Source organism: Diabrotica undecimpunctata, chromosome 2 (genome assembly GCF_040954645.1).
Source record: "Diabrotica undecimpunctata isolate CICGRU chromosome 2, icDiaUnde3, whole genome shotgun sequence".
NCBI lineage: Eukaryota > Metazoa > Arthropoda > Insecta > Coleoptera > Chrysomelidae > Diabrotica > Diabrotica undecimpunctata.
Window position 1 is genome coordinate 161,691,688 of NC_092804.1, and position 14,787 is coordinate 161,706,474.

At 34.8% G+C, this 14,787-nt stretch overlaps 1 protein-coding gene across 2 annotated transcripts in view; it reads left to right on the plus strand.

Moving 5' to 3' along the window:
* Positions 1–14,787, plus strand: part of LOC140435149 (protein fem-1 homolog CG6966) — a 239,290-nt gene that overhangs the window by 45,744 nt on the left and 178,759 nt on the right. Inside the window, exon 1 of one of the 2 annotated variants that reach the window (XM_072523890.1) lies at positions 12,151–12,296. The exons of the other annotated variant lie outside the window; for it this stretch is intronic. Coding sequence (XP_072379991.1) covers positions 12,204–12,296 — 93 coding nt within the window. The 5' untranslated portion in view covers positions 12,151–12,203. Of the gene's footprint in view, positions 1–12,150; positions 12,297–14,787 lie in introns of those variants that run through there. 2 annotated transcript variants of the gene reach the window in all.

Here is a 14,787-nt window from a genome sequence, read left to right on the forward strand (position 1 = left end):
CCAATCTTCAGCCTGTTGCGAATACATCAATATTTCAAAAGGTAAGTCTATATTCTTTGTACAGACAACAATAATGAGTAAGACCAGTTAATTTCTTAATTTATTGACAGTTATATTTGCCATTTGTCGCTAATTGATTTACAAACAAATTATTTCATTTTTTCGTTATTATTATTTATCGAATATCATTTAACCAGCGACCTCATTAAGTTTTATACAAAACACCAGTGAACCTTTAAAAATCATACGAACAAGCTGAATTTTACTGAGAATATCAATTTTGGGACCTCAAAAAGATGCAAAAAAGTTTCCTACCCCGGGCTTCCTCCTAAACCCCCCCCCCCGCCAGAGATCTTTTTGATCAGACGGGCCAAGGGAGAAAAAAAAACCCCACGTTGCGCGATTTTTATTATTTTCTACGATTCTCATAAGATCAATAAAATTAATTTTCATACAAACTGATACATACTTCTGTCTTTAAATAGTTTTTACCAGACCACTTTAAAATTTTAAGAAATATAATATCATTCTGGCTTTACAACCCTGCTTGGGTCCTAGCCTCCTCAAGCATTTCTGTCCAATCGTCCCTATCCATTCCAAGCCTTCCTCCGCCAAGCACGTAGTCCATCGATGTTATCAAGGAACCTTGTTCTAGGTCTTTCTCTTCTTCTCTTGACAATGGGCCTATCAACCAGCGTTTTTCTAGCTGGGTAATTTTGTTCCATCCGCATTACATTCCCTATCGACCTCAGACGTCCTATCTTAATATGTTTTACGATATCTGGTTCGTGATATATTCTATAAAGTTCGAAGTTGTATCGTCTTCTCCACACTCCAGAGTTAGTTTTGTTAAATTTACCATCTGATTTGGTATTCTTAGCTCATTCATTGCTTTGAACATTTCTCTTTTATTCACAGAGTCGTAGGCTACTTTGTAGTCTAATAATATGTGATGAGTAATTATCTAAAACTCGTGAACAATGAATAGAATTTATTTGGTCAACATACAAAAATAGTTTTGTTTTTGACAAGTCAAAGGAATAGTGACTATTATATGCATACCTACATTATAAAATTTAAGTAAATTTTTTGCACCTTCTTAAAGATGCGATAGTTACTCACTACCCGTAATCTTGATTTGTCCGTACGATACCGCATGATAAAGTGTTATGTATATAGTGTACTATTACACGGCGTGGAAGCTTGGACGTTAACAGTCAGCTTGTTACGACGTTTAGAGAGCTTTGAGATGTGGGTATTTCGTCGTATGCTGAAAATTTCATGGACCGACCGCGTTAGAAATGAAGAAGTTTTAAGGCGTATGAATAGAGAACGTGAACTCACAGAAATTGCCAAGAAGCGTAAAACGTCTTATCTTGGACACATATTTAGACACGACAGGTATAACTTCCTTCAGCTTATAGAAAGGAAAATGGAAGGCAGACGCGGCCCGGGTAGACGACAAATGACCTGGCTGCGCAACATCAAAGATTGGACAGGATTAAACTTTCAAAGTTTAATAAGGAAAGCCCAAAATAGGGAATACTTTGCAGAGGTCATCTTCGCTAAGAAGACGACACCTAAAGAAGAAGAAATTTTTTGCGAATATAAAACAAAAGTAGGTTTCTCACATAGCTAGAATGATAGTTGGGCGATGGACAAAGAGGTTATTGGAATGGTGACCAAGGGAAGACAAGAGAAGCTTCGGTTGACCACCTACACGATGTGCTCACGATTTAAGAAGACAAAATGAAAAGGATAAGAGTGGCGCAAGTTAGACGGGGTTGGAAACAAGAGGCCTATGTTCAGCAGTGAACTTTGAGGCTGGACGATGATGATGAATTATTGTGGAAATTGATTTTCCATTTTATGGTACATTTTTTTCGATCCCAATCTTCTCTTCTGTTGTAAAAACCAATTTCTTAGTAGCAACTAATGGTAACCGTACATCATATAACTAAATTTAAGGAATTAACAATATAGCGCATTTTATAGTATATCTCACTACATATCATAGAAGATGATCTTTACCATTTAATAAAAAAACATAAAATTTCTTTATTTAAATTTTTTTGTATAATTTTTTGTTTTTGTTTTGGTTGATTCGCGCTCCAAAAATTGACGCTCCAATTTAATTATACGCTCCAATTTATTTTACAGAAAAATCTATTTCTGTATCGTTGGAAGTTTGTGTTTAATTTCTTCAAGATGTAAAACAAACTAATAAAACTAATTTTAACTGGCACCATTCCTTATTTGCTAATTACACATATTTTTTACTTATTTTGGAGGCTAATAGAACAGTTTATAGCAGTCATGTCCAAAATTAATAGTGTTTGCCAATATCTAATGAGGGTTATATTAAATGAAATTTTCAGTAAATACTATTTTTATAGACAAGAGTGGTGATTTTTGTGAATGTCTTTTATAAACTAATTTTTTTTTTAATATTGTTCTGAAGCTGTCTTGTGGCATCTTAAAGTAATTACTATTTTAATGGGAATAAACCACAACTATAGTTTAAAATAAGTTTATTGACGTTTCAATTTGTTTCAATTTCAATTTCAAAAAACAAAATTTATTTAAATTATAAATATGGCCTAAATAACCAACAATTGGAGCACGACTTTACTATTTTTGTCTCAAAAATAGAACCAAAATTAAAACAAATATTAAAGAGGAGGAAAAGACAGTTAAGATTTGATTTCACGTACAGGGCGCCTGTGCATCCGCTTATATGTATTTCGGCCTAATAAGCCACTTCAGAACGGCTTTCATAGTCGCTCTGAACGCGAAAATAAATTTTTTCTGTCTTAGGAAGCAACTCTAATATGACTTCGTATAGACGCAAATAGCGACATCTGATAGATTCCCCATGTCTCTAATAACATCTTTATCAACGTCTTTTTTGCCTTGCAATTCTTAGAAGGCACAGATTAAAGCAAAATTCTGAATTTGGTTTCGAAAATTAGTTTACGGATTTTAAATGTTAAAGAATAAATAGGCACCATCTTCCTACTTAAGTTGTTGTGTATAGGACCTATCTTGTCAGCGTGAACTGCCGAACAAGACTCCAGGACCTTCTTGGGGGTTAAGATCCACAAGTAGGAAAACTTTGGACTAGAGAAAAGAAATTTTGTACCTAAGAGGACCTTGTACTGGTGAAATGAAGTCTTAGAAAAAAACATAGTATAAAGTAAATATCTGAAAAAAAAAAAGAAATAAATACAAAGTTTAATAATGGCAGGGAATCGGTAGAACCGGAGGAAATCTATATCAGAATCAGCAATAATATCAAATATAACGAACGACGAAGAACTCAAGCACTACATAAACAGAGAAAGGTGCAGCATTTCGACCAAATTGCGACAAATATGAATTCTGTTAGGAGAAAAAGTAACAAATACACTAACCAGTTTACATTGTTGTTACTGAGTAATAATTCGCGATTCGTCTGAATCGACTCCGTCTACTGTCTCAAGGGTATACCAATAATATTATGAGACAGCATCATGTAACAACGAAGAGAGATGATTTATTTGTTGTCCTGTGAAATTGTTCCATAACAGGAATTGAGATTCAAAACGTGTTAATAGGGGTCGAGGTATTACTGTCAGCTAGCGTACAATTAGAAGTAGGCTTAAACCGGCCAATTTAACTCCATTAGGAGATAACACAGGGTTGAACACTTATCAGAAATATTTTTGACTTCAGTTTGCTCTAGAACACATCACTTTAGACCTTCGTCAATGGACTAAAATTGTATTCTTTAATAAAAGCCGCATGTGCATTTATAGCAATGAATGAAAACGCCGCGTCTGCAAGACATCCGGAAGATGATTTGTTTAATTCTACAGTGTCGAAACGGTGAGCTATGTATGTTTTGAGATTGTATCATTTTCGAAGAAAAAACAGAGCTGGTATTTATATCTGGTAGTAATCAAGAATTGATTTTGATCGCAGACCGCTATATTTCCTATATTTTCCAAGGTCATCATCATCACGGCATCTACACTCCTAGCGCAATAATTGCCGGCCTCTTGGACTCTTCCGATTCATTTGTCGCAAATTAATCCGCAATTAACAATTTGGTTTGACAATTGACTATGTGACTTGGTGACTTCTACAATATTTCTCCATTCTTTCCTGTTTTGGCTTATGGTTTTTTATTTTTTAACTCCCATCTTCTTAAGGTCCCCAATTTTATTCAATCCCGTTTTCGGTCTTCCTCGTGGTCTGCCTGATAGTGGTCTCCATTTGGTCATTTTCTTAATAACTGCTTCTGGGTTTCTCCTTTCTAGATGTCCCATCCATCAGAGTCTCTGTGGCTTGATAGGTCTGACGATGTCTTCTCCTTTCAAAAGTTCTCTTACTTCGTAGTTCAGCAGTTTTCTAAATTCATTATTACTTAAGTTTAGTGGACCTGCCATTCTCGCATGATTTTTCTCTCTAGGATCCTTAATCTTTCTGTGTCAGCACATTTCTTCAGCACTATATTTGATTACTGGTCTAATTGCTGCGCTATAAATTTTTCGTTTAGTATTATGAGTAAGCTTCTTATCTGTGGGGAAGCTTTTGTATTTCTAGTAAGTTTTGATTGCTGTCAGAATTCTTTCATTGATTACTATGCTTTTATCATTAGTTAAATTAACTGAGACCCCAAGATATTTAAAGTGTTCTACCTTTTCAAACTCATTTTGGCCAAAATTTATCCTTATCACATTAACTGTATTTTTTTCTTGAGCATATTTTAGGTATTTTACTGTTAACAATGTTATGTCGTCTTATCGCTCCTTCTATAGCGACATTAAATAGTGACGTTGATAGAGAGTCGCCCTGTCGTACTACAGTTGCTATTTCTATATTTTTTAGTTGCCGGCATCTGTTATTATTGCTGCAGTCGATCCCTTCATTGTCATTTTCGTCAACTTTATGAGTTTCATTGGGAAATCTAGGGTTTTCATGTCTTCTACTTCTTCATTTTCTAAGATCACGTTATTAATTTATACCAGCTACATCGTATGCTAGTACATGATAACGCTCGATATTATATTGCACGTATCACCAAATATTTCCTGGCTGACACCAGTAAAACGAGCTTGAAACCGTCTCCATTAAGTCTGGACATTAATCCGATCGAGCACTGATGGGATGAGCCAAAATGCAGTATTACTACACCGCATTCAATACCAACGACATATACGGAATTTAATCTTTCGTTAGATGAAGTTATTCTTGTTCGTTCCTCAGGAATGAAGCGGTAATTGAAGATTCCTAATGAATCTCAGGATTCTTAATTAATATGTTACTTCAAAATTCAAGTACATATATAAGGGACAACACTTAAAGTTAGCAGAATTACTGTCGAGTCTATTTTTTCTCATAAATGAATCTTTATTGAACTTGGAAACCCTAATATTTTACAACATGGACGCTAACATAATATGGACGTTTATATTGAAATATTAGAAACATTAAAAACACTTCATAGAATTTATAAAAATTGTACAATATCAGTATAATCTGAAAGTAAAAAAATGAATTTTACATAAAATCTGTGACATATAAGATAAAATCATTTAATTAACTTAGTCAATGAGTTTTTTCTTAAAAATAAAAATATTTGGAAAATATTTAATATGGTCCGGAAGCTTATTAAAGCAACTAAAACTTGTAAAAACAAGAGATTTCATTGAACTATACCTATCGGTTCTATAAATAATACGTATCTGGATGATTGATCTAGTGAAATGTTCATGCAGATCTGAATTAAAAGAAACAAACTCATCAAAATAAGATGGAGCCAGAATACGAATAGCCTAATTTGTATCCCTACTATAACAAGCTAACAAAGTATCATCTGCAAACAGGTTCACAAAGTCACAATCAATGAATAAATTGAAATAAAGTTTAAAGAGAAGTGGGCCAAGCACACTTCCATGAGGGACACCAATATTACACTGTATTTCATAGTACAGAACATCTTTTGTTGCGACCCTTTGTTGACGTTCATATAAACAGTCGGATATCCACGTGTGCACTAAACCACCAAATCCATATCTCATTAATTTAGTAAGTAAGATATTTCTGTCAATGGTTTCGAATGCTCTCTTTAAAGTCGAGGAATACTACTACTATATATTTATCTCGGTCGACCTCTAAATGTATAAAAATTTCACTATAAAATCCTAACACTATCCTATTAAAAAATTAAAATGTACTAGCGGACCAACTCGACATCGAGTTTTTTAAATGAAAATTTTATTTTGCGAGAAAAATATACAATGACCGGAAGTAAAAATATTTTTATCAATAACTCAAAAACTATAAATGATAATTTCGTGAACTTACATTTTTGAACTCTACGTTGAATTCTCTATTGATTTGACTAATAAAAACGAAACCGGAAGTCGACCTCAAAACCGGAATGCAATTTTTAGTTCATCAAATGTCGACATGGATATCATTTAGCAGTTAATTTTGCATGCTGATCACGAATCCGGTGTCAGATTTGCTCTATCTTGACGTTTTATGCGCGTTTCGGGTCACTTCCGGTGTCGGATCGCAACCGGAAATACATATTTAGATTCGTCTCGACGAGACCTTTCGATCCATATATACATTGTGGGGTCTAAAACTTAGAGTAAATTTTAACTTCCGGTCATCTCAAAACCGGAAGTGAATTTTTGTACCAAAAGTATATCTTGACAATCTCATACGTAATACTAATAATATTCCGAAAAAATATTTTAATTATCTAATATGGTTTTTGACTAAAGTGATGGACAAGAAAAGGGCTTAGCATTTTAGTATATAAGATTGTACCTCCCACATTCTAGGATTGAAAATCTTTATAGTCGTGATGTTATAAATTTGAACAACTGAATGTTAAAAAAAGAGGAATTGAGTAATAAAAATATTGTACACCTTATTTTATATATTCATATAGAGATATGGTTAAACATATTTATTTAATTGAACAATATTTTTATCAATCAACTCGAGGTAATAACGTAAACCGTCCACATAAATCGTATTTACTTCAAATGTTTTTCATTTGTGTTTTACGTCAAAATTAATAGCTATTATAATATCAAAAATGATACGTTTACGTTTGGAATAATTTAATGGATGTTTCTGATAAATGATTAAAAATAAACTTGATAATGTACCAGCTTTTAGATAGAAAAAACGTTGTTTATAAACACGTACTGAGTTTTTTATTGGGGTTCCCGTTTCTAGGAAATAAGATTGTATAAAGTTCCTGCGATATAATGATACAATCGTTTTTACATGTTAGTGGATTAGGTTTAAATATCAATTGTTATTGATATTAATAAATTGTTGGTTCATCGTTTTTTATTTAGGTACATTTTCCTTCAATTCTCGCTCTCTCCACACGCGTGTGTATGTGAGGGGGGGAAGGGGTCAAAACCTGTTGGTGGTCTTCGTTGACTGTAAGGTTTGCCTCTACGTACGTCAGTCCAGAATATCTTCTCTTCAGTCTTGTGTTGCCATGCCCTTTAAATATTTGAAGATCTTAAACCTTCATCTGAGTCAAACCCAACTAAGAGTCTCTTGCTGACTGAATTCACATTCCATATCATTTTGGTGAGCCGTTCGTCATGGGCTCTTTACACATGCCCTGCCCAACAGCCTCTTCTTTTATCTAATTGATTTTGCTTAGTTGGTTATGCATACCTTCTAATTATTCATTTGTTCTAATTCTATATTGTCCTATTCTAATTATGTATATTGTATATATCAACTCTAGGTTTATATATTGTTTTCAGTATTTTGCAATTAAAACATTTTAATAGTAGTCCCTTGTGTTTCGGTTTCTGGGACTGACCTAATTAGTGTTCTATATATTCAGATCGATGATTTCGGCAGCATCTTTTATTTCATTGTATCTTGTAATACATTGTAATATATCTTGTAATACAATAGGCTCCTGTTACCTTTTTTGTATTTGTGTCCATTTTTTGCTGCTCGTGTGGTTGTCTTAAAGTAGTACCTAGATACTTTCTGCCCATTAAAAGTATGTGTCTAAGTTATATTTTGCCTTATTCTGTCCCTAAATTTTTGCTTCCTTTTATATTTTTACAAACATTTCCTATATGTTGTCGTATCTACAGAACACTTTCTGCTGTATGTTAGCTTCTTTGATGATCATATCCAATAGTATGTTGAAGAGTAGAGCCAAAAACTCATCGCCTTGATTTAAACCACTGGTAATAGGAAACGTTTCCGTCTTATGTTTTCTGCCCTGACCTTTGTCATTGAATTGTCGATATTAAATTAATAACCATTCTTGATACCCCCATACTTTCCATGGTCATCCACACATCTCTTTCGAGGCTACCGTATGCTATTCGGAGATCTATTAACAGTTGGTGTTCATCTTTATTGAATTCCCAACTCTTTTTCAGCAGTTGTCTAACAGTAAAACCTGATCTATTGTTGATTTTTTCGGTCGAAAACCCTACTTCACGAAGAGGTACTCTTCTGTATATGGGGTTATTCTACATCTAACTATATTTGATAGCACCTTGTAAATGCAACGTCTTTTTTAATCCCTTCCTAGTAATAAGTTCTCTTTTTGTATTCTTACCTCCCTTTCAGTCACTTATTTATATCAATTTTGCATATATTGCTAATTTTTCCTTGTTTTGTATTTTGTACCTGTACCATCTCATTTTAAGCATGCCTTTTTTCTACGGTTTCTTCATACATAGGCAATCCGATAAGTACTTAGCCTCACCACCCGATGTCACCACTATCGCAAGAGAAATATACTATCGTGTAATACATTGTCGTAGACAGCTAATGTCAAAATTTCAGCCGAATCGGACTCGTAGCTGTGTTTTAACTGCGTGTGGAAACGGACGTATCAGCCTATTATAGAAAAACGGAAAAGAGTATATCGGTCGATGATTTGATTCTTGTTTTTGGAAGGAACATCGCGCAGCCAAGCCAAAGAGCGCTTGGCATGTTAGGTGCCCCGAAAATGGTTATCACGGTGGAAAACGTTACAAAAATCCACGATCTCTGAGATCCACGATAGATGTGCCAGTAGGCATCTCAAAAGACCGTGTAGCTCACATCCTGATTGACATTTTTGACATAATGAATGCTGTGGGCGCGATGGGTGCCGCGTACTCAATCCGAACAACAGCGCAACCATGAGATCACTTTAGAGCAGTGTTTAACACTGTTTAAGCGTAAAGGAATTTTTACGTCATTTTGTAATCGTCCGACATGTATCCAACGAAACATGGATCCACTGGTATACATCAGACACTAAGAAACAGTCAAAACAGTGGACGTCGCCCAAGGAACGTGCTCCGAAGACGGCGAAGACTCTTCTGTCGGCCTGAAAAGTGATGGACACCGTTTTCTGGGTTCACAAGGTGTGATCTGCATCGACTACCTAGAGAAGGTAAAAAAAAAACGGTCACAGGGCTCTACTATGCCGAGTTATTGGGTCGATTTGACACCGGATTGCAGAATAAATGGTCCCATGTGGCGAAACGAAAAGTGCTACGCCACCGTGCTAACACCTCCGCAGTCCCCATTACCAAATTGACCGAATTGGGTTACAAACTGCTGCTTCATCCACCGCATTCTCCAGATTTGGTCTCATGCGTTTTCTTTTTGTTTCTAAACTTCACAAAATCACTCGCCGGGCAGAAATTTAAGTCGGATGAGGAAGTCATCGCCCCAACGAAAGCCTACCTTGAAGACTTCGAGAAAACCTACTTTTTAGACGTGTTAAACAAGTTGGAGCATCGCTGGGTCAAGTGTATCGAGCTAAAAGGAGAGTATGTTGATAAATAAATCGCCAATCTTCCAAAATTTTCGTATGTCTTTTGTAGGCTAAGAACTTATTTATATATTCTCCAACTCTTACTCCTTCACAGTTTTCCTCCAAATTTTTTCCTAATGTTTGTGTATTATAGGAGATTATTGTTAATAAAAAATTAACATTGCTTACGCATTTTGCATCTTATTTCAAAATAGATCCGGAAATTCTTATCATCTTATTTCACAATAGGTTCTATTTCCCTCGAATTCCCGGTACTTAAATGGAGGTGCCATAGACGTTGTATTAAATTGTTTAACATGTAATCTAAGGTAATTTTAAAGTGCAAAAAATGTACCGTTATACAACCGAATCGACTAATATTGGTTTGGTTACATGGTATAACCGCGTACGAATCTTAACGGCGATAGTCCGGTCTTTGAAATCGATCATGAGGTCGAGCACAATGTTAAAATTACAATTAAAATTTTATTGTAAATATGTATCTATACAAATATGTAAAAAAATAATGGATAATAGTGATTCTGTGATAACATAAAGTTTTGTTTTTGCGAAAATAACCGATTTCTGACAGCGTACCCCTTCAATTTTTGAATACATGTTGTTTTTTCAACATTACAAAAAACTGTCACTGGCGCTGTTTTGGATTTCAAATGTGGTCCTGTTCTACGTCTTATTTACATCTTGACATTACATTTGCTCTTTTCACAATTTCAGCAGTCTTCCTATCATATCTAAACAAGTCGTCAGTGTATTCTTGTTCTTTTTCTGTAGTTGATAAAGGATACATCGCTTATTAAGGTGTGCTATGAGAAGTTGACTCTAGTACTGGTCGTATTTGATATTTTGTATCATAGTAAATCTTTCCTAGAATGTCTTGGGATAAATCAGATACATGTACATACATCTTGTTAAATAACTTTTCCATCGCGTGAAGTATCTGAGACTTTGCTGGGTTGTAATTTTTCTGTTAAGTGTGATACTACTTCTGTAAATACCTTATGGGCGTTAGGCAATCTTCTCTGCTATTGGATTCATCCGTTGAGGTTATGATGCCTCAACAAATCAACGAATGTGATATTTTTGACACCAATACCTTACGTTATTAGGAGCTATCTCTGTGGTGTTTGGGTTGCCACTTTGTACCAAGTGAAATATTTTTTCGTCGTGTAAAACCCCGTCATCTACTGAAGAAAGTATCGGCTTAGCACTAGTTCTTAAAAGTCGACTTTCCCAATAACTCCTCGAAAACGATGGAAAGATCTCATAAATTCTGGTTTGTGCAAGCCATAACAGCTTCTGGGCATAATTTTTCAAGTTTTTGTAAGTCTTGAAACAGGAAGTATATATAATGGATTCTAAGCTAAAAGATTTCTGACAGTTCTGAAAGCTAAAGGGGGAAAAGTGACAAAAAAATAGACATCTTACAACTGAAGAACCCTGAAAGGAAAAAAGAAATGTTACAGAAAGACGTTGAATTAACATGGACTGCTCTAAAAACGAAAAAAATAAAGATACAAGAAGATATCGTGTTCACGAAAAACAACAGAAAACAAGAAGAGATAACGCAAGAGATTATGGACCTCATGGACGTAAGACGAAAACAGACCCAATAGAATACAAACGAATCAATAAAATCATTAGAAAAAAGTGCACAGAGACTAAAGAAAACTAGATGTCCACAAAATGTCTAGAAATTTAACAGTGGCACCGGGGGCCTTTTTCGTGAATTAATACGCACCCCGATGCGTATCGCCTTGCCTCAAAACATCTTCGATTTTTTCTACTGGCCGAGTGATCTAAAAATGCCATATAGAAACATATAAATATGAGACATTTTCAACTCTCGGTCAGTCTGGTCTCGGCTCCCAATAGAGTCTCCTGTACCCTGGGAGTCCGATGTCGTGGCTCTGCTCCGGAATCCACAGAAATCTTTCGTGCAGCAATTTCCAAAGCTACAATTGCCATTTGGATCACCAACCTTCGAAAGGAGACGGCACAATAGGAAGAAGAAAAGCAGTTAGCCGTCAGTTATTGTTTGTACGCTACATCAATAATAGTAAATAATTATTTTATAATGCCCGAATAAACGATGTTTTAAAGTACCATTTTGAAAAATATTAACATGCCACTCATCTGTATATAATACCACGACACATTTTTTTCCTAAACTTCGTCAAACGACTTGCCTATTTAGTTACATAGTTACTGTATTCTGTTCCTCAAAGTCTTTAAAGTAAAAGAAGGAAGTGAAATCGTTGAACGTATTTCACTGCAGTTCGGTACTATCGGCCATCGGTGAAACTGCTTCTTCTTTTATGTTAACGGTACAATTTTTTTTGGAGAGGTTACTGTTTCATTTCAGTGTGGATTATTTATGTTTTTGGTCCGGTTTTTTGGTGTGAATGGCGCAAGGTGTAAATTTGTGCGTAAACTTTTCAAACTTCTGAAAGGAATCAAATATCCTAAGGTCAGTAGTTCATAACTTATGATGTATCTAGCGACTTTAATTACGAATACATTAATCTAGTGCGCACAGATAAGACATTTACACATTCATAATAATTATGAAACATTTTATTTTTAATATAATTAGCGATTTTTATCGACCATTACACATTTTTTACGCAAGATGGTGTCGTTTTACGTTTATAGTTCCTATCGGTACTTTTAACTTCAAAATGTATTACTAGTTTGTAAACATTTTGCCCTGTAGCTGTAATGTATTGTTTTTAATAGTGGAGATCAAACCTTCGTTTGATTAATCCTTGTAATTTTTCTTCACTTTTACCGATGTCGGCACGAAAGACTTTGCTATTAGCTTTTCATTTGAAGGTAGAGATCTAGGTCATTGTTTCTGTATCGATGAATATGGATATGGTTATTTTATATTCAGTGTAATATTAATGTTATGTGGAAATAAAAAATATTTTTATTAAATATTTCTTTGAGGATAAACCACAATTATATAATTAATTCCTAATTTGACGGTTGCGCTTTCAGATCAGTAAGACTTTAAAAATATAACTTATATTTGAAAATTATAAAAAATAAATTTTTGTATTTTGAAAATTCCTTCAATTTTTAAACGTATTTTTGTTAAAAAACTGTTCATACCGACAAATTTGAAAAAACGCACGTATATTTTATAATTTTTTATGCCAGGGCATGGACATAAATGGCGTAGCGATAATAGTAAAAAGGGAAATAGCTAAAGCAGTAATAGGATTTACGCCCACATCAGATACAGTTGTGCTATTGATAATTATCTCAAGTCCCTCTAATATAAACATCATTCAGGTCTACGCACCGACATCAGAATCCACTGAAGAAGAAATAGAAAGTTTCTATCAGACTCTTCTTCTTCAAGTGCCATCTACGCGGCGGAGGTCGGCAATCATCATAGCTATTCGGACTTTTGAGACGGCTGCTCTGAAAAGTTCATTTGATGTACATCCGTACCACTCTCTCAGGTTGCGCAGCCATGACATTCTACGTCTCCCTATTCTTCTCTTACCTTGGATCTTTCCCTGTATAATCAGTTGGAGCAAGGTGTATTTCTCTCCACGTGTAATATGTCCGAGACATTCTAATTTTCTTGTTTTTATTGTATTTAAAATTTCCATTTCTTTGTTCATCCTTCCCAGAACCTCTTTGTTTGTGACTTGTTCTGTCCATGATATTTTCAGAATCCTTCTGTACACCCACAGCTCGAATGATTACATTTTTTTCATTGATGTCGCATTCAAGGTCCAAGATTCCATTCCATAAAATAAAGTCGAAAGAACATAGCACCTCGCTAACCTAACTCTTAGTTCCAGTTTTAAATCCCTGGTACATAGCACTCTTCTCATTTTGTTGAAATTTGCTCTAGCCTTTTCTATTCTTATTTTAATCTTCTGATTGTAATCATTTGTGGAGTTAATCATTGTTCCCAGGTATGCATATTTGTCCACTTGTTCGACGTTGGTTCCGTTTATTAGAAGATTCTCGTTATTTCTTTGAGTTTTCGATATTCTCATAAATTTCGTCTTCTTGACATTCATTGTTAGACCATACTCTTTTCCATACTATGCTATTCTGGTCACCAGTCTCTGAAGATCTTCAATGTTTTGGGGGCTAAGATCACAGTGTCGTCCGCATATCTAATGTTGTTAATGGGAACTCCATTTACCTTTATTCCAGCTGTTTCACCCTCAAGAGCTTTTTTCAGGACCTCTTCGGAGTAGGCATTAAAAATAATTGGCGACAATACGCATCCCTGTCTCACTCCACATCTAATTTCAATTTCTTCTGACAGCTGTTCTTTTACACGTAGTTTTGGTCGCTGTTTATAGTATAAATTTGATATGATCCTGATGTCGTTGTAGTCAATCTTCTTTGATTTCAGGACATTCATTAATTGTTTATGTCGTACTTTATCGAATGCTTTATTATAGTCAATAAAACATGCGTATACCTTGATTGACGTCCAGGCATCTTTGTGTAAGTATATTAAGTGAAAAAAGAGCTTCACGTGTTCCTAGGCCTTTGCGAAAACCAAATTGTTTATCTTTAACGTCTATGTCCAGTTTGTGATATATTCGGTTATGGATGACTTTAAGTAGTAACTTTAGCATATGAGACATTAAGCTAATGGTGCGGTAATCGCTGCATTCTCTTGCGTTTTTCTTTTTAGGGAGACAAATAAAAATAGATGTTAACCACTCTTTGAGTAATACGCCTGAACTATAAATTTGGTTCAAGAGTGTCACTAAAACATCATTGTGCTTCTCATCTAGAATTTTTAGGATTTCTATAGGAAGCATATCAGGTCCAGGGCTTTTCCCACTCTTCATTGTTTTTAATGCGTGTAATATTTCTTCTTTTGTAATATATGGACCTATTTCTTCTGACGTAAGTTCTTTGTGCTCCAGATCTCCTCTTTCATCATCGAACAATTCGTCGATATATTCTGCCCA